Here is an 18,461-nt window from a genome sequence, read left to right as displayed (position 1 = left end):
GTTCAAACCTTTAGAGAAAAACACCAAGACTTGGATTCCACCATTGACCCATTATTTGATAAATTCTAATAATTAATATTCATGCAATTTTTCTTTTAGAGTGATTCTAATATTATGCCTTTTGTAGATTTTTGAAGTAATAAATGTAAACACCAAGCATGAAACATCAAGAGTCTTAAACTAAGCATGCTCCATCAAAATGAATCACAATTATTCAATAAAAATCAATTTTTCAATTAAAATTCCATGCAAATAATCATGTAATAATATTGCAAATAAATAATAAAGTTAGAATTATACCATAAATAAGGACCAATGGCTTCCTCCGTCGCCTTGGCTAATGGGTTTAGCTCCTCATCCCAAAAACATGATCATAAGATGTATTCATGGCTTAATAGGTGTTTTTATTGATGATTATATGATGAAATAGGAATTAGCAACGCTGTAAAAGTGTTACAGCGTCACTGTTACAAAGAGGTAAGTGCTGAAAATTAAACGATACTTTTCTGTTGCTGTAAAACAACGACACCCCGCTGCTGCTGTTGACGCTGCAGAAAATAAGACTGCTCTGAGCAGTCTGTTCTTCGTGTTCTTCAGAAGATTTAATGGCAGCAGCAGCAGCAGCAATAACTCTCTGTAATCGCTTCTCCTCGGCTCTCCTGGACTCTAAACTCTCTCCTCAGGGTTTCTAACCCTTCTATGACTTGAACCCTCTCTTATATAGTCTTTTAATCCCCAAAAATCTCTACTGAATCCGACTTTTTCTTTTCTTTTTCTTCTCGGCGCTCTTGAGAGAATAATCACATCTCCAGTGTTTGTACGCGTCTGTTAGCTATAAAATAGGTACCAAACTCTTCTTAAGACGTGAACAAGACTAAATACATTAATTTCCAGCGTCAAACTCTCCCAAATATCTCTCACAAATCTTTGAAACTTGAACAGAAAGTACGTGTCCTGTTTGAACTTTGATTACTTCTCCCGGCCATTCCAGCCCAATTCGATCAGCCCAATCACTTGCATAGGGTCTGTTTAGGTCTAACAGGATTATCCCAACTGATTTCCGGTGTTTAATCGCATTAAAACTCCTCCAATAATCGAACCAAAATCTGCCAGACGCTGCATGCATTTTCCCGCCAAAATTTGCTTTTAAATTTGAGAAGTTGACCTCCCCTTATCTGTGGCTGGTCTCCCTTTAGCAGATGCCTGGAAATGGGTCACCCCTTAGTAATTAGGTTACCCCTTATCCAAAATCAAGGGTCCGTATAGCAAGTGTCCTCTGGGGCATTTTCCGCACTTTTTTCGGGGTTCCTCCGGGGTATTTCTGAGATACTTCCGGTACACTTCTGAGGCGCTTCTGGTACGTTATCAACGGAGGTCCAAATGCCACATTTTTAGCCAAATTCGCCGCAAGAGATTATTTTCCAAAAACACCTACAAATACATAAAATAACCAAATAAGTACAATATCGAGTACTAACAATATATACAAATGAGCTATATTAGACACATAAATGCGTCTATCACCCAGTAAACGTATACCCAAGTGTGTGTGACAAGCTAAGTTTTCGATCTAACGGTTGAGAAATATTAGCTTGAATCTAAATCAGGTTTTCATCTAATGGTAAATAAGGATTGCTTTGTAACTAAGGCAAAACCCTGATTTGAAGTCTATATAAAGGAGACATCTAGCTTTGAGAAAAACTAATCCCCACATGTCTGTGTGATACTAGTGCGCTCGCTAGAGTCGATTCTCCTTTAACCTTTGGTTTTCTTCTCTAAAACCAGGTTAACGACTTAAATACTTCATTGGGATTGTGAAGCCATACCGATACTATATTTATCGTAGTTGTGTGATATGATCTTGCATCTTCTATCGTACGAGTACAATCAATTGATTTGCTTGAGATCGTGAGAGTTCTCTGATAGGCAAGTTAAAGAAGTCACAAACATCTTCGTCTCACTGTTTGTGATTCCTCGACAAACCGCCTGTGTAGTCAGGAAGGATTGTAGAGAGGTGATTGATTAATCTAGGCTGTTCTTTCGGAATATAAGACCGGATTATCAGTTGGTTCATGTTCACCTTGATTTCATATCTTAAGACAGAACAAAACCTAGGGTTTATCTGTGGGAGACCGATTTATCCTTCAATAGACTTTTCTGTGTGAGACGGATCTGTTTATTATAAGGTCTGTGATTTTGGGTTGCAGCAACTCTTGGTTGTGGGTGAGATCAGCTAAGGGAATCAGTGCGTAGTATTCTGCTGGGATCAGAGGCTTCAGAGTACAACTGTGCCTTGGATCGGTAGGATACTGATTGGGGTTCAACTATAGTCCAGTCCGAAGTTATCTTGGAGTAGGCTAATGTGTATTCAATCTGGACTAGGTTCCGAGGTTTTTCTGCATTTGCGGTTTCCTCGTTAACAAAATTTCTGGTGTCTTTGTTATTTATTTTCCGCATTATATTTTATATAATTGAAATAATACAAGTTGTGCATTCTTCATCATCAATTAGAAATCCAATCTTTGGTTGTTGATTGATCCTTGGACATTGGTTTTTGGTACCGTCCAAGTATTCCTTGTGTTTTGATTAGGACATGCTGATTTCTATTAGCTTGAGTAATATCAAAAACAAGAGAGAGATATTAACTCCTTGAGAATTTTTATCTAGATTGAGTCTGACTGTCTAGTTGATTCTCTAGCAAAGTATTTAGAATTTAGTCCATACAGATTGCTAAGCGAAATATTGTGCGGTGTTGTTAGACTCCCGCTTTTTCAGAACACAATATACATTAGAGTTTCAGTTTGAAACATTAGAGATTCAGAGATTCAAACTCTGTTAGTGACATCCGACTATACATAAAACAAAAAAATAAAAAACAAGAGAGAAAAAGAGTGGAGAGAGAACTTGGCCTAGTTTTGAGGAGTAAATATAGGATTAGGAATACAACCTGGTTTTCATCCAAAACATTCTCCAATAAGGAGAGCCGGAACGTCCCCCCGGTTTTGATGGGGTGCACAAATTTGGACATTTATCTAGTCATGTCATATGTATAAATTGTGAAAACTTCAACACCCTTTAGTTATAAAAAATTCAATCTGATGAACATTTCTTAACCCAAAATCAAGCAAAACATCAGGCATTGAACAACAATGATGCAATAATGATAATTTTCTGAAGAAATCCTTTTAATACATTGTTTTTTTTTTTTTTTTTTGAAAATAAGACATATATTACCAGGCTTCTGTTAATCTTCTGATTCAGACTCTTCAGAGACAGACTCTTGAGGAGTTGCTCTTCCAATGACTGAATATATAGGATTAACATCAGCAGAAAGGACCACAAAGTTATTGTTATTACATATATCGAATGCTTTGACAGTGTCGAAAGCAATTGCGGGAATTAAAAAACTGGGAGCTTGCAAATTCCAGGAAGTTGTGTTGATTGAGATTCTTCCTTTCTTTGATATCAAGTCTGCCACCTTGTTTGCTCTCCTGTCTACATATTGAAAAACTAAAAACGAAACTAAATGTTTTGCTAAAGATTTAACTTCTTCTAGTATTGCCTGACTTTGCCATTGAACAGAAGAATCCTTTCCATGAAGAAATGCAATTGAAGCCAGATTGTCCCCTTTTATCACCATATTTTGAATTTTGTTTATGATGGCCCATTGTGTTGCTTTTAGCAGAGCTACATCCTCTGTCTCTTCAGCTGAGAAGGTCTTGCAACTTCCCATTTCCTGTCCAATTACGAAGTATGAAACCAAAACCTGCATTAGTAACCTCAGATAACCAACAAGCATCACAGTTTAGTTTATTAGTGTTTACAGATGGTAGAGTCCAGTTAGTGTTCTGGTTCAGGATCATGCTAATGGTTTTAGTGTTTCTAATTCTATTATCTGGGTGCCAGTAAGCATAGTGTCTGGTTATATCTTGATCTGATTGTTTAGGCGTTCTACATTTATTTTCAAAGACTCTCAGACATCTTTCTTTCCAAATGAACCAACACTTTGTAGCTGCCAATGCCATAGATATGGAATCTAAGTTCCCTTTTCTCCATTTATTATAGTGATTTAAGAAAGATTTATTAGTGATATTTGAGTTTAGAATTACTCCCTGAGAAGCCATTGGAGGTAAGTTCCATATCGCTTTCGCATATTCACATTCAAAGGACAAATGATAAGTTGATTCCACCCTGTTTTGGTAGAAAACACAATTGTTGTCTTCATCTATAGCAGAACTCATCTTTTGCTTAGTTGGTAGGGCATCTTGCAAGCATTTCAAGATGAATAATTTCACTCTCTGTGGCGTATCCATACTCCATAAACCTTTACAAAACTTTTTAGAAGATTGAGAGACTATGTTAGAAGGATTTAAGAGTTTTGCATATAGTAACTTGACAGAGAATTCCCCATTCTTAGTTAAGGTTTATCTCAGCTTGTCTTTCTTCAGATTACCGCACTCCTTATAGTGAAAAGATTTATGTTTACGATTTCCTAAATCATGGAGTTATCAAAAATTCAATGTAGTAATTGGATGTTTCGCTTCTTGGTGTATGAGTTGATTAACTCAGCCACAAGTGTTACGTGTGTGTTTGTCCTATGGATGGAGTTTGCTAAAGTATCACCTCTAGCTGGGAGGCATCTATCTTCCCAAATGTTAATAGATGCACCATCTCCTACTTCCCATATGCTATGTTTTTTTTATGTGTTCAATACCTTGGAGAATGCATTTCCATATCCAAGAAGCGTTTGATTTCTTCTTTGCTAATAAGACACCTGTTTTTTTGAAATATTTTCCTCTTAAGATTTGTGCCCACATATCATCTGGATGACTAACTAGCCTCCATGCAATTCTACTAATCATAGCTTGATTTACCTTATTGGCTTCTTTAAAACCTAGCTCTCATTGCTCAATTGGTTTACATAAAAAATCAAAAGCTTTTACGTAAATGCCTTTTGAGTTGGTGTGTTTTCCCCACCAGAAATCACGTTGTATGTCATTAATTCGTTTAGTTATTTTTTTTGGTAAGACAAAGCATCCCATGCTAAAGATAGGCATGCTCGAAAGCACCGATTTGCTTAAGACTATGGAAAGGATTTTCCCAAACCAAGTTTTTATTTTTTGTTCCTTTTTTTCAATAGTGTTATCAAAAGCTTTCAGTTTTGATCTATCAATGAAAAGATGTATTATTATGTACTTTTATCTTGATTTTTTTATCTTCATTAATCTACAAAAAAATGCCCTGATGTTTATTATGTACTTTCTTGCCAAAGAACAGATCCGATTTTGTGAAGTTTATTGCTTTTCCTGAATACATTGTTTGTTTAAATATGATACACATTATAGAATCTATAATGAAATTATTCGATAAATCGCAAGAAATTTAGCTGGTTCAAGCTTTATCTTATCTACATTCACAATTCAAGATTCACCATCTGCCACGTAAGCTTGATTCGGCGTCTAGTCGATGTGACAATTCAATATTCAACACATAGAATACTGCTGGGGACAAACCATTCAGCTCAGAATGTTATACACCATTAGCTTGAAAGATATGTTATTTAATCTAACGGATAATAATGATAACGATTAATTGTTGAGAGCCTATTCACATTTCATAATGAATATGTTCTACGACACTAAATCATATGACTCAAAAGTAAAATCTAGGGCACAAACCATTTGGCGCTTCAGAGTCGATTCCTGGTTGCGTTCAAGCAAATGCGTGAATGCAATATGGAAGTGGGACTTCTGAAAGCGCCTTTTGAGCTGTTGCAAGACCGTGATACAAAACCTTGCTTTTACAGAGAATCCATATTTTACCATTTTACTTTATGAAATGATGGTGGGTTTGTTTGTAGAATTCACGATTTCGAGGAATTTTATAATCACATAGGATTACAATTTCCGGGATTCAGGTACATCCCTCGTGTATTTGGTAACTCAGTTAAAATTCCTAGGATTCATAAAATATCTTGTTTTAAAGTGCATATACTTTTTGGCACTTAAGATTGCATATAGAGGGAATTTAGAGTTAAAAATAGTGGGTCCATAAATTTCTTGATAAGATTCTCAGCAAATTTTAGGAGGAGAGGTCGGATATTGAAACGTGATTCCGTTGGATTTGGGCAACCAAATATACTGAGTGTAACGTAATTCCATTAAATCCGACCCATGGATCCCACATTTGAAATTTTACATTCAAACCCACCATGACCTAACTTTATCCCCACGAACCTATCTTAAACTGGTTCCACAACCGGGTTCGTTCTAGCTGCACCGGGTCAAAAGCGTGTTATGTTCAAACCCGTTTGGGTTGGTTATAACAGGTTCGGGTCGGATCAATCTCTTCTATTTAAAACACCCAGAATCGGAGTTTGATACAGACACTCCGAAAATCATCTTCTTGTGAAAACCTAGGGTTCCATCCAATGAATCCCTGTAATGAAACCAAACCAAGGGTTTATCAAATCCATCGATTCAATCTCATCAAAAAAGAGGAATTTCTACTCGTTGAATGATCAAACAACAAGATGATCTTCTTTTGGAAGAGTAAAGGTGAGATTGAGAAGAAGATGGGGAAGTTGATGGGAATCAGGGGTTTTGGAAGGTCAGTTTCAGCTAGTGAGTGCTTCAATTTCATTTTATTTTTTTAAGGGAACTTGATGAGAATGGTTTGATTTTTAAGCAAATTAGGGGGTTTATACTAATATGAATTGTAGCACTTTTGTGATCTTGGGGTATTTCAATGACAATGTGGGAATTTGTTTAGTTTGCTTGCTGAAATTTAACATAGAAGACAAGTCATGGAGTAGAACCAGTAAGCAGTTTGGATGAAATGGGTATTAAAGATGAATTACTATGTGGGATTTATGAATATGGACATCTGATATTCAACAAGGGAGAGATGTGATTGCTCAAGCTCAACCTGGTACTGGGAAAACTTATGTTTAAATCGTTGAAACTTCTAATTCAAAGTAAGTTCTAAAACTATAACCCCAGTTTTTGTTATCAAGTTTCTTTTTCCATGGGGTTTTGGTTTGTTTTAGGGGGGTTGTTTTGATTTCTTGATTTAACTAGATAATTGAGTCAAATATTTCAAAGTAAATACTAGAAATAAGGTGTTTGAATAGTCGGCCGCTGCAGGAACCTCCAGCAGCATTCATCATAAGCATACCAGCATCATATAACCAAACCACCAAAAATTACCACTGTCCAGCACCAATAACATCATCCACCAGAACCGTCAGTGCCAGCCCCATCCAAGAAAATTACCAGCACAACCGCTACCATTCACATCACCTAAAATTACCAGCGGGTCAGCACCAATGACACCACACAGACCATCACCAATTCTAGTGGTGGTTCTGGTAGTGCCAGTTGTTGTTGGAGGCTGACAATTTTGGTTTGTGGTTATGGGTTGGGGTTCTGGTGATTGGCATTTGTAGGTTGTGGTTGGTGTTGTGGTGGTTGTCGGTTTCCAGTCAGGGACGGAGGCAACAAGGGACAAATGGGGTCCCAAGACCCCACTTGATTTTGAACTTCGGCTAGAATAGGCTTGATGTTTCCGTAATTTTAACTGAGTTGTGGGGGCAAACATTGTGGTAGAGTTGAAACTTCTATAACTAATGGGGTCATAGTGCAACTAATACCGGTTTAAATCTCGTTTTATCACCCGACTAGCTCTCTAAATTAAACTAAAAACAACAAATGGACCATGTATGAGATTCCTTGAGGATGGCTTGGACTTAAAACATATCGTTTTACACTCTGGGCAACATTTCCAATAACATTATAGACATTAGGTGGACTGAAGCAAAGTTCTATTATATCACTACCTTGGTAGTAATTAACCTAGCTAAGTAGGTAAATCAGATTTGCAGTCAGAACTATACACACCATTTGCTGAATATTTATAGGTCTGCATTGAACTGATAAGACTTAAACCAGTGTCATTGCGATATTGTGTAAAGTCGATAATGCTTCTTTTTCTCATTAATATATAATTTTTCTCTGTCTGTTATATTAAGTTTGTTCATTTTGATATTTTTCATTCTTATATATCGAGTACCCTCTCTGTAAGCAAGTCACAGTCGTCCACTGGTATTGCGACCCGTTCTAAAAAAAATTACGCGGCCTTCGGCCGCCTACCCAATTAGTAACATTCTAACCGTAATGTACCCAAGAAAAAAATTACGAGTATATTCATGCTTCGGTGGTTTCCGCAAGTTTATCTAGTTTTAATACTAGTGCGCGTGGTTTTGTAGTACCTTGAACTGTAATTTAGAACTAGTTTAGAAAATCATTTGGTAAACGGCGCCGAACAAATTTATTTGACCCCACGATCTAAAAGCGCTGGCTCCGTCACTGTTTCCAGTGGTTGTTCTGGTAGGTGTTGGTGTTTTTGGTGGATGCTGTTGGTCAACTGAAAACATCTTATTCTTTGTTTTGTTTTGGTCTCTTTCCATGGATTTCTCAATAAGTTTGAATTTTTGATTTTGTTGGGTTGTAATCCTCATTAAATTTTTGAATGTTTCCAGGTCTCTTTCTTTGAATCTCTGATTAAATTTGGATCTTTGATTCTGTGTTTAGGTTTCAAGCTTTGATTTTGTAACCAAAAAGAGAATTATGAACACAAACTGAGAAAGTTATATGAATATTCAAGCTCATGCTTGTATTGGAGGTCAAAGTGTTGGTGAAGATGCAAGTAAATGAGAGAATGGAGTTCATGTTGTATCCGGTACACCTGGGAAAGTTTGAGATATGATTAAGAAAAGATCGTTACGCACTATCAAATTATTAACACTTGATGAGATGTTGAGTAGAGGTTTTAAAGATCAAATCTATGACGTTTACAGATATCTTCCAACAAAACTTCAGGTACAAATTAAGGATTTCACTATAGCTGTTTCTTTCTTTCTTGTGCACTGTTAGAAAAGGTTTCATGATGATTGCCGTTAATATTCATCTTATGTTTGCATAGGTTTGCTTAATTTCGGAAACACTTCCTCATGAAGTACTGGAGATCACTAGCAAGTTCATGACAGAACCTGTGAGGATCCTTGTAAAACGTGATGAATTGACCTTGGAGGTATGTAGTCTAACTTATCTTAGTTAGGCTTCTGTTACATGTCTGAGATATTATGTCGGTGTGTTAATTATTTGGTTATTAATTCGTGTATCTTTTGGTTTGCTATGTCAGGGTGTCAAACATTTTTGTGTTGCTGTTGAAAAAGAAGAATGAAAATTTGATACTTCATGCGATCTTTATGATACTCTGACGACCACTCAAGCTGTTATTTTCTGTAACACGAAGAGGAAGGTAACGCCTGTCTGTCTTTTGTGGTGTATGTTTATGTAGTGTCTGTGAAGTGCGCTGACTCCGATCCATCACCTAGAATGTAGGCAATTCCTTAGGGCAATGGTAAGTAGTACATACCTAAGTACTATTTACCCCACCATTTTCATGTCAGATGATCATATTGGTGTCAGTCACCTCGTCATGTGCAATATAAATAACATCGAATCCTTGCCCCCAAATCCCTCCCCTGATGTGTCGTCATGTTATTGGCCCAATTAAATGCTAGTGGACCCCCTGTTTGCTCCAGGAGGTAGGTGGCGACACATCATGGGGGAGGGAATTGGGGCAAGAATTGGGGGGTGTCAAGCAAAGTCGAGATAGGATTATTTTACTGAAGACTAGTAGACTGCATGTGTGCGGCACGTGTTTTTGGAGTTGAATGTATATTTTTGTTCCTTAGTGTTCTGAGTATACAGATTTTACTAATTTGACCTCAAATTATTTTCACTTCTTTCTTGTATGTGGAGATATTTAGAGATGACAATGAAGAAGGTTAAGAGTTTATGTTGTAATTTGTTTTGTTTTGCTAAATGTATGAAATTTAACTTAGAAGGTGGTACAATGAATCTATACCTTTTCATTTTAGGGTTGAATTCCGTTTTTAGATTGATGTCACTGTGAATTAGAGTGTATATTTTCTCAGCTGTGTGGATGTGGCAATTAGAATTGGAATGAACTAAATTCTTTTAGTGTAAAATGTCGTTAGAGTAGGGTGAATCATATTTGTGGTTATTTAATTTTGATCATACTTGGGTAATTCGGATGGAAAAAACAGTGATAGAGCTGCCATTATGTGGATTTTTTTTTCTGTTCATAAATTGTCAATTACTGTTTACGGGATACAGAAAAGTTAAATGCCTACAGAAGATGTCTTTTTAACTTAAAAGCTTTTAGGTTTCTCTTACCAGCTGGATGGTTCAAATGAGAAGTACTCTTTTTTTTTCATTTTCTTTTCTATTTGCTTTAGTTGCTACACACAACATGTTGGACACAGATGTTATGTTACTGGTCATGGTGTTCAATTGCTGAACTCAAGCTAGAGTTTAAATTTTACTGTTTCCACTAGTGGCTATGGAGGGATTTCCTATAAACATAAGAGGTAAAAATGTTGGTGAAGTATAAGGAAGTTAGAGGATGGAGTTCATGTTGTTTCTAGACTACCACGCAGAAAATTTCAGCTAGTGAGTGCTTCGATTTCAGTTTCATTTCGTTATGTTTTGATTTCAGTTGAGTTAGTAATGTTGTTAGGATCGAATTACGGGTTTGTTCTAACAAGAACAATAGCTCCTTTTGCGATTTTGGGGTATAAAATTTGGAGTAGTTTTTATTACAATGACAATGAAAGAGCTCACAGACTTTATGTCAGAATTTGTTCTGTTTGCCTAATGTATGGAATTTAACATAGAAGATGTTACTATGAACCTACATTTTTTTTAATTTATAGAATTTTTGTTCGATTGGTGTCATTGTGAATAGATATATGCTCAGCTGTGTGGTGATGGGAAACTAGAATCCATATGGACCAAATCCGTTCAGTGTAAAATGTCGTTGAAGTAGGGTATTATGTGGTTATCATAGTTATGCTTCCGGTATGTGTTTGGGATGTTATCTCGGTGTGTTAATTATTTGGTTATTTGTTCATGAGGCCTTACAAAGTTACGTGGATATGTATTATATTATATGCTAATTTCACTTCCTCATGAGCAGGTTGATTGGTTAACTGAGAAGATGTGCCGCTATAACTACAGTCTCCTCAATGTTTGAGACATGCCTCAGAAGGAGCAAAATGCAATCATGAAAGAGTTCAGATCCGTGGACACCCATGTTCTGATAACAACTGATGTACGGGGTCGTGGAATTGATGTTCAACAGGCGAGTCTTTCAGCTTGGATTTGAGGTTTGTCTAAATTACAATGCTAATTTATTTGATTATAGTTTGTGGATCCATATTATATTTATTATCTTTTATAATAACTAGTTAAATCCATTTGTCAGTATGTGGAAATTGTGGTACAGTCGGATGTGGTGTATAGTTTAGTAATCCAAACAGTTTTAGATGAATTTGGTTACAATGTTCGGTTGCAAACCCTTCCATGGTCTTATTGTATTGGAATCGTGTACTCTATCCAAATATATCAGAAATTAAATCCTATAGTTATTTTTGTTAAAGGAATTTGGTTGACATGCCTCTGCTACCACTTACGCTTTTTAGGTGTTCTTGGTTATCAATTATGACCTTCCAAACAATCGTGTGAACCTTGCATTCATCGGATTGTCCGGTCAGGTCGTTTTGGGCGCAAACACCAAGCTCTCATTTTTTCGTATAATAAGTTTCCTGTTTATCTCATGCTAAACATGAATCTGTATCGGTTGTTATCTGCAGGGTGTTGCAATAAACTTGTCGCCAAGTGATTATTAATGATTCTTCGAGACATAGAGCAGCACTACAGTACTCAAACACATCAGATGGCAATGAACATGGCTGATCTAATATAGATGGCCTGAATGATGCCAAGCAAGTATTCTGGATTGTATTTTTTCTTTTTTTTTTTCTTTCAGATGTATATTTCAATGACAATGTGAGAATTTGTTTCGTTTGCTTAACTTACACTTTCTTAAACCCAACAAGGAACGTTGGACATCTGCTGTTCAACTAGGTAGAGATGTGACTGCTAAAGCTCAACCTGGTACTGGGAAAATTTATGCTGAAACTTCTAACTCAGTAAGTTCTGAAACTACGGATGGGGGTTCATTGGCATTTGCAGGTTGTGGTATGTGTTATGGTTGGTTGTGAGTGGTTGTTCTGGTAGGTGTTTGGTGGTGGTTGATGCTGTTGGTCTACTGAAAACAGCTTAGCTTATTCTTTCTTTCCTTTTTGGCACTTTCCCTGGATTCACGGTTTGTAGATTCAACAGAAACAAAAGTTAGAAATATATGGATTATATTAGGGCACCGTATTTGATCGACTTGGCAACGCATAACATCTTATGTTTTAAGAGATGCAATCACAACTCTGTTTTAACAAAAGCGATTACATATTTTTTTTTTTTTTGAAGCATGAAGATAAAATAATACTCAAAATGTCTGAGCCCAGGTTCGAACTGGGGACCTCTAGTGTGTGAGACTAGCGTGATAACCGACTACACCGCCCAGACTGCTAACTTTTGCCTTGTTGATTGGCTGAGACAGGAAAGAGGGTTTCCGTAAAAGTTGAAACTAGGGACCTTTGGGAGTGAAGGGTAAATGAAGAAGCACCATCCATCTCAATCTTTTTGCCAGTCTTATTCCTGCGATCATAAGAATACAAACGGGTGAAGCTTGCCGACTTTTCCCATCGCCGCAATTCAAACATTATTTTGTCAGTACTTCCAGCAATTGCAGAACCGCCTACCCCATTGTCACAACAAAAGGGTAGTGTGATAGTCTCTGAGCTCCAATTATGTCCATTTCCTCGACAATTTTCTAGTTTTCTGTTAGCTCCTTCATCTAACATCCATAACTTCACGACGCAAGGTTCCATCCGATATAGTAGAGCTACATGTGTACCCAAAACTAGCATATCTATAGGTAGCCTATACTTCCCATCACGAGGCTCGTCGAGGATGAAATTAGGAATCGGGATAACTCTATACTTTTCACTTCCAACATCAAATGCAACTATGACGGCAGGATCATCGGGAGAGTAACTGTCTGGATCCCAACTATATCCTTTGTTACTCCAATATATGGTACCATCTGCATACACCTGCTTCCTACAGCTGATAACCGGAGGGAGCGCCTGTTTTATTATTATTTGGTTGATTTCATTAGGAACCGCATTGATCCTTCGCCATTTAGTGTCACGTCCTACGGTAAACGCCTCCCACTTTTCATATTTAGTGCGGTCGATCGAACTGTAACAAGGCCCTGGACGAATGGAAGCCAGCCTCCAAAAGCAGAATACTTTATGTTCCTTCTTCTCAGGGTCGAACCCAATTCGATAAATTGAATTACGAATATTTTTTATCTCCAGCGTGCTGCCTTCGTTTGCAATCTTTTGATTTTCCTCTGCTAGTAAAGTTGATTTAACCCACGGTGTTGCTTCTCGTGTACTTGCATTATATACCATAACAGCATGTGTCATCCGATCTACGAAACAAACCAAACCATTTACCGGTTCCAAGACATGATCATAACAGAGCCATTTGTCATCAGTTATCCTAACTTTACTGATAACGGCTTCCACTTGTTCTTCCTCATCACCGGTACTATTGCCTTCAATTATCTCTGCACATGAAATACTTTGCCGTAAAGTTTTGTTTTTTCCGAAGGTAAAGCGTCCCTTTTGTGGCATTGGGTTGATGTAGAGGAGATTCGGGCATGATTTTGAACGACTGGAATGTAAATCAATCAAGCGTGTATCTTGTTTAATCAGAAACAACCAATGTTTGCATACCGACTTAAACTGCATGAGTGATTTCACCGGGAGTCTGCTCAGAATTTCTATTACTATATCATCAGGTAAACTGCGAGTATGATCATCGGCCCCAATGATACCGATATAATAATTAAAAACACCAAGAACGTTTAAGTTGTTAATAAGTAGCTCCGTGCTTGTCTTCCTTAACAATTGTGGCGAGACATCATTATATCTTGTTATTATCTCCATTGGCACGCAGACTTGATTAATAACTAGATCAATCGGAATCCTCCTGAAAACAAAATAAAAGAAATTAAGTATGTTGTTTTGCTTGTAGTATCCTAATATTAAATTAAATATATGATTTTTTTTCAAACAAGAGATATCCGACTGCACATATACAGGAAAAAATAAATAAATCCGTTACTAGTATCCCTTAATAATTCAAAACTGTTGGAGTATATGCCAACGTAAAAGTGGTTCCGAATCAAGTTACAGAAGATATCTTAAGAAGACTAAGTCAGGAGAGGGACAAGTCATCTCTAGTCAAGATAAATAATTGAGCATTAAGATTTAGGGTTACCAGTTACCCAATGATTGTATAAATAGGAACGATATATAATTGCAAATCTTATCTCAAAATTTCTGAAGGACAATATTATTCACCCTATAGGGTTTGTCAAAACATGCAATGATTATATATCCGGCTGCAACTGCGTACAGAAATATACCATATACCAAGGATAATATCTATTACGGTATAAGATGATTAGATTGGAGAAATATTTAGAATCAGAGATGACATACCTGATCAATAAATAAAGTCCCTGCAAATTTATATATGAAGGTGAACAAAAGACCCTCGTTATGTAGAAGAAAGGGACAAAGAGAAATTTAACAAACTGGAGCATATCATATCTTATTTATACTGCTTCAATCCCAATATTCAATATTGTTCATAGTTACCTTTTTTAAAAGATTTTCTAAATCAAGATCCGAGAGAAATTTAAGCAATGTTTTCCGAACGTAACCGGACATCGTTCAGATTCGTCTGTGCCCAGAGTCCTATGAACCCTCTGTGCCTGCTAATGACACGTTTCTGGACCAGTAAGAGTAACTAACGGCATATAATCTTACCATATTTGAATTGTACTCCCTCCGTCCCACTAATAAGTGACCTAGTTACTTTTAGATTTTGTCCCACCATTAAGTGACCTCTATCACTAAACAAGGAGATATTTCTAAAATTATCCTTTAATTGATTATAAGAAATATAAGAAATATGCATAATTTGATAGTCATGTTTATATTCGTTACGTAGATGTTTTAAAATGCTTTCCAATGGTAAGAAGTTTGCGAACATCCGTGGTGTAGTTTGAGAGATAAACCATTTCAAAATTTCACTATGTATTATCCATAAAATTTCACTGTATTGTCAAAAAAAGAAAAGGAGCATGCAAAGAGCTGGATAATGAACACCCCATCATCCACTTTGGAACCTGAGAATCCCTCTATTACCAATTGTTCCAAATTTGAGTGAGGCTGGAGACCCTCCAACACCGCAGTATCATCTACACTTCTACTACTCGGTACATGGTCATCAGCACCACCAGTGGAACCCCATTCCAGATATAATTTTCGAAGATGTTGCTTGTCCTTTAACTTTACTGTTTCTGCATCTTCTGTTCCACCTCTCACATTTTCAAGTTTTATGATCTTCAATACCTCAAGGGAGTTTAAGCCTGCTAACTCTTCAATGCCACCGTAACTCTTATTACCGGGACTTCCACATACCTCTGTTTCTTGTCTAACCATGTAAGACTCTAATGTTTCAAGGCAGGTAAGCCTTTCTATACCTATAGGCATTACATCATCAAATCTCTCATGAGTAAAAATTCTTAATTTCGGCCAATTCTTAATTTCCTTTGGAAGCTTACAGTACTCTCCTAATTTCACAATCTCCAAATTGCAGAGGTTGCTAATGCATGATTCAGGCAATTCTTTGATTCCAGTATATTCCAAATCAAGACACCTCAATCGTGTCAGTGCTCCTAGCTCACTTGGTAAGGCATCTAAGTTCTTACAATCATTAAACTTCAACGTCCTTAAACTAGTGATGCAAGTGATTGAATCCGGTAACTTTGAAATTGGTGTATCACAAATATCAAGGAAACATAGATGTTCCAAGGACCCAATATTTTCTGGTATAGATTTAATATCCGAAAACGAGATATCAAGATGCCTCAAACTCTTCAAAGATCCAATCTTATTTAGAAGACAGCTAGGAACGTTTTTGCATCCACGAAATATGAGTATTTGCAGATTGTAAGAATGATTTAAAGATACCTCAGGAGATAAATCCATGTCTGAGAGGTCAAGGTACCTCAGATGCTTCAGCTTAGAAATCGATGAAGCAGACATGCTCCTAGAAGAGAGTGAGCATCCACGCCAGCCCCTATCCCAGCCATCGAGAGGACATAGTACGCGTAAACGCCTAGAATGAAATAAAGAACTGACATGCGAAATATTCTTTGGTTGAAGAGCAACAATTGTACGCAGTTTCACAGCATTTGATAATACTGTAGGAGATGCCAAACTTTGTCCTCTATCAATTAGCAGTTGTAAGCGTCGAACTTCTGAAACATCTTCCTTCTCATCTCTTACCTTGGCAATTCTAAATTCATTACGATCTAGAACATTCGTTGCAAGATCATGCACCAAATCATGCATCTTACATCCCCAAATGTCACCCGACTCTTGATCCTTCTGCACATCCTGGAAGAACGAACTCCACACCAAATACTCAAAATATTCATTACCAATATCTTCAAGAGATATACTTTCTCCTCTGCTAGATGGCGAAAGGAATCCTTCTGCCATCCATAATCGAATTAACATTTCTCTTTTTATTTTCCAATCTTTCGGGAAAATACAGCAGTATGAAAAACATTGCTTCAAAGGAGGCGATAAATTATCATAGCTCAGTTTTAATATTGAAATGACTTTTTCATGTTCAGGTGTACCTCGCATACGATCAGTGATGTCGTCTACGATTGACTGCCAATAGCTTTCGTCTCTTCTTGAACGCAATAAACTTCCAAGTGAATTCGCCACAAGGGGTAAGCCATCACATTTCCTTGCTATCTCAGTTCCAATATCTGTCATTTTCTTTGTCAGCACTGCTCCACCTTGGGACAATACTTTCTTCTTGATAATGGACCAACAAACATCATCCGGTAATTTGTTCAAAGAGTAATCTGTACCCCCAGCAGCGGATGCAACATTCTGGCTTCGTGTAGTGACTAATATTTTGCTGCCCAAGCCGCCACAAACAAGATAACTTTTCAGTTTATCCCAATCTCCGACATCCTCATTCCACACGTCGTCGAGCACTAGAAAATATTTCTTACCAAGCAAATTTTCCTTGACTTGTTTTGCCAATACGTCGACATTGGATGGATCCTCACATTTTCGTCCAGTGATGGACTCGATGATATCTCTTAAAATCTTAAAGATATCAAAAGGATCAGAGACACAAACCCAAGCTCTTGGCTCAAAGTTTCTCACCATGGAGTCATCTTTATAGACCATTTGAGCTACTGTAGTCTTACCCAGACCCCCCATACCCACAATAGATAAAGTGGATACGTTGTGCCGTTGGGTAGTATTAAGAGATACGTAGTGTTGGGCTCAAGAATGTGTCTTGAGACCATGCTTTGAGACCAACTTGGATAGTCCATTTCGATAGACTAACTTGGACAGTCTATATAGAAAGTCCGTTTCCGTACGTAGCAATCTTGAGACCCAAGTAATCGGTCTCAAGTCGGTAGGTTTAGGGTTTGTGTCTTGGAAACCAAGTTGAGTCTTGTATAAATTGAAACGTGATGAATGAATGAAACACAGAGAATACACAGAGAATTACCAAACTTAACATGGCATCACGAGCCGGTTAAGAACCCTAACAGAAAACAATGGAGGGTGAAACAGAATCATCCAAAGGGAAAAATATAGAGTGTGATATGCAGAAGAAGAACCCAGTCTACCATCTAGGATCAAGTGATGGTCCAGGTATCATCATCACGCCGATTGTTCTCAAGGGGACTAACTATGAAGAATGGGCTAGAGCCATAAGAAGATCATTGATAGCTAAAAGGAAGTTTGGTTTTTTTGATGGAACAATCACGAAACCTGAAGATAGTGACCAGTTGGAAGAGTGGATTGCTGTCCAGTCGATGCTTGGGAGACTATGATGATGCAAACTTGCTGTGGACACAGTTGAAGAGAAGATACTGTGTTGTGAGCGGAACAAGAATCTGTCAGTTGAAAACTTCGTTAAGTGAGTGCAAACAAAAGAAAGCGGAAGGTGTAGCTGAGTACTTTGGGAGACTCAACAAGATATGGGATGAGATGATGACATACATGAAGGTACCTCAGTGCAAGTGTGGTAATTGCACTTGTAATATCGCATCACAAGTAAGTACGTTGAGAGAAGAAGATTTTTTGCACTATTTTTTGATTGGATTAGACTCTGTGTATAGTTCCGTGCGAGAACAACTGTTGGCTAGAGACCCGTTACCATCAACAGATGTAGCATACCAGACAATGGTCAACTCGGAGCATCTGCTTATAGGAGAAGTAGCTATATTTACGGAGGTACATGACAATGTGATGGCATTCAGAGTGCAATCTGATCAACGTCAGT

The 18,461-nt window shown here is 37.3% G+C and overlaps 2 protein-coding genes, 1 non-coding gene and 1 pseudogene across 3 annotated transcripts; 1 reads left to right on the top strand and 3 right to left on the bottom strand.

Annotated features, from left to right (window-relative positions):
* Positions 1–8,597: 8,597 nt before the first annotated feature.
* Positions 8,598–12,317, top strand: LOC113312373 (annotated as a pseudogene).
* A 124-nt stretch (positions 12,318–12,441) lies between these two features.
* TRNAV-CAC lies at positions 12,442–12,515 on the bottom strand. The gene has a single exon. It is a non-coding gene; the product is annotated as a tRNA-Val (tRNA).
* On the bottom strand, positions 12,485–14,675 carry LOC113358249 (F-box/LRR-repeat protein At2g40920-like). Its single transcript, XM_026601789.1, has 2 exons — positions 14,567–14,675; positions 12,485–14,051 (listed from the first exon to the last, which is right to left on the bottom strand). The coding sequence occupies exons 1-2, from the start codon at positions 14,668–14,670 to the stop codon at positions 12,518–12,520; spliced, it is 1,638 nt and encodes a 545-aa protein (XP_026457574.1). The 5' UTR covers positions 14,671–14,675; the 3' UTR covers positions 12,485–12,517.
* Positions 14,676–15,169: 494 nt separating this feature from the next.
* Positions 15,170–17,383, bottom strand: LOC113358240 (putative disease resistance protein RGA3). Its single transcript, XM_026601781.1, has one exon. The coding sequence runs from the start codon at positions 17,381–17,383 to the stop codon at positions 15,170–15,172; it is 2,214 nt and encodes a 737-aa protein (XP_026457566.1).
* Between the last annotated feature and the right edge of the window lie 1,078 nt (positions 17,384–18,461).

The sequence above is a fragment of the Papaver somniferum genome, chromosome 1 (genome assembly GCF_003573695.1).
Source record: "Papaver somniferum cultivar HN1 chromosome 1, ASM357369v1, whole genome shotgun sequence".
NCBI classification, from domain to species: domain Eukaryota; kingdom Viridiplantae; phylum Streptophyta; class Magnoliopsida; order Ranunculales; family Papaveraceae; genus Papaver; species Papaver somniferum.
The sequence above is the reverse complement of the archived record's forward strand: the minus strand, read 5'-3'. Positions and strand labels throughout refer to the sequence as shown.

Bases quoted from the DNA above. Each gene is read 5' to 3' on its own strand.
- LOC113358240 (XM_026601781.1), bottom strand. From the start codon at position 17,383: ATGGGGGGTCTGGGTAAGACTACAGTAGCTCAAATGGTCTATAAAGAT.
- LOC113358249 (XM_026601789.1), bottom strand. From the start codon at position 14,670: ATGCTCCAGTTTGTTAAATTTCTCTTTGTCCCTTTCTTCTACATAACG. The intron at 14,052-14,566 runs GTATGTCATCTC...TTTTGTTTTCAG, and splicing joins GGACTTTATTTATTGATCAG to GAGGATTCCGATTGATCTAG.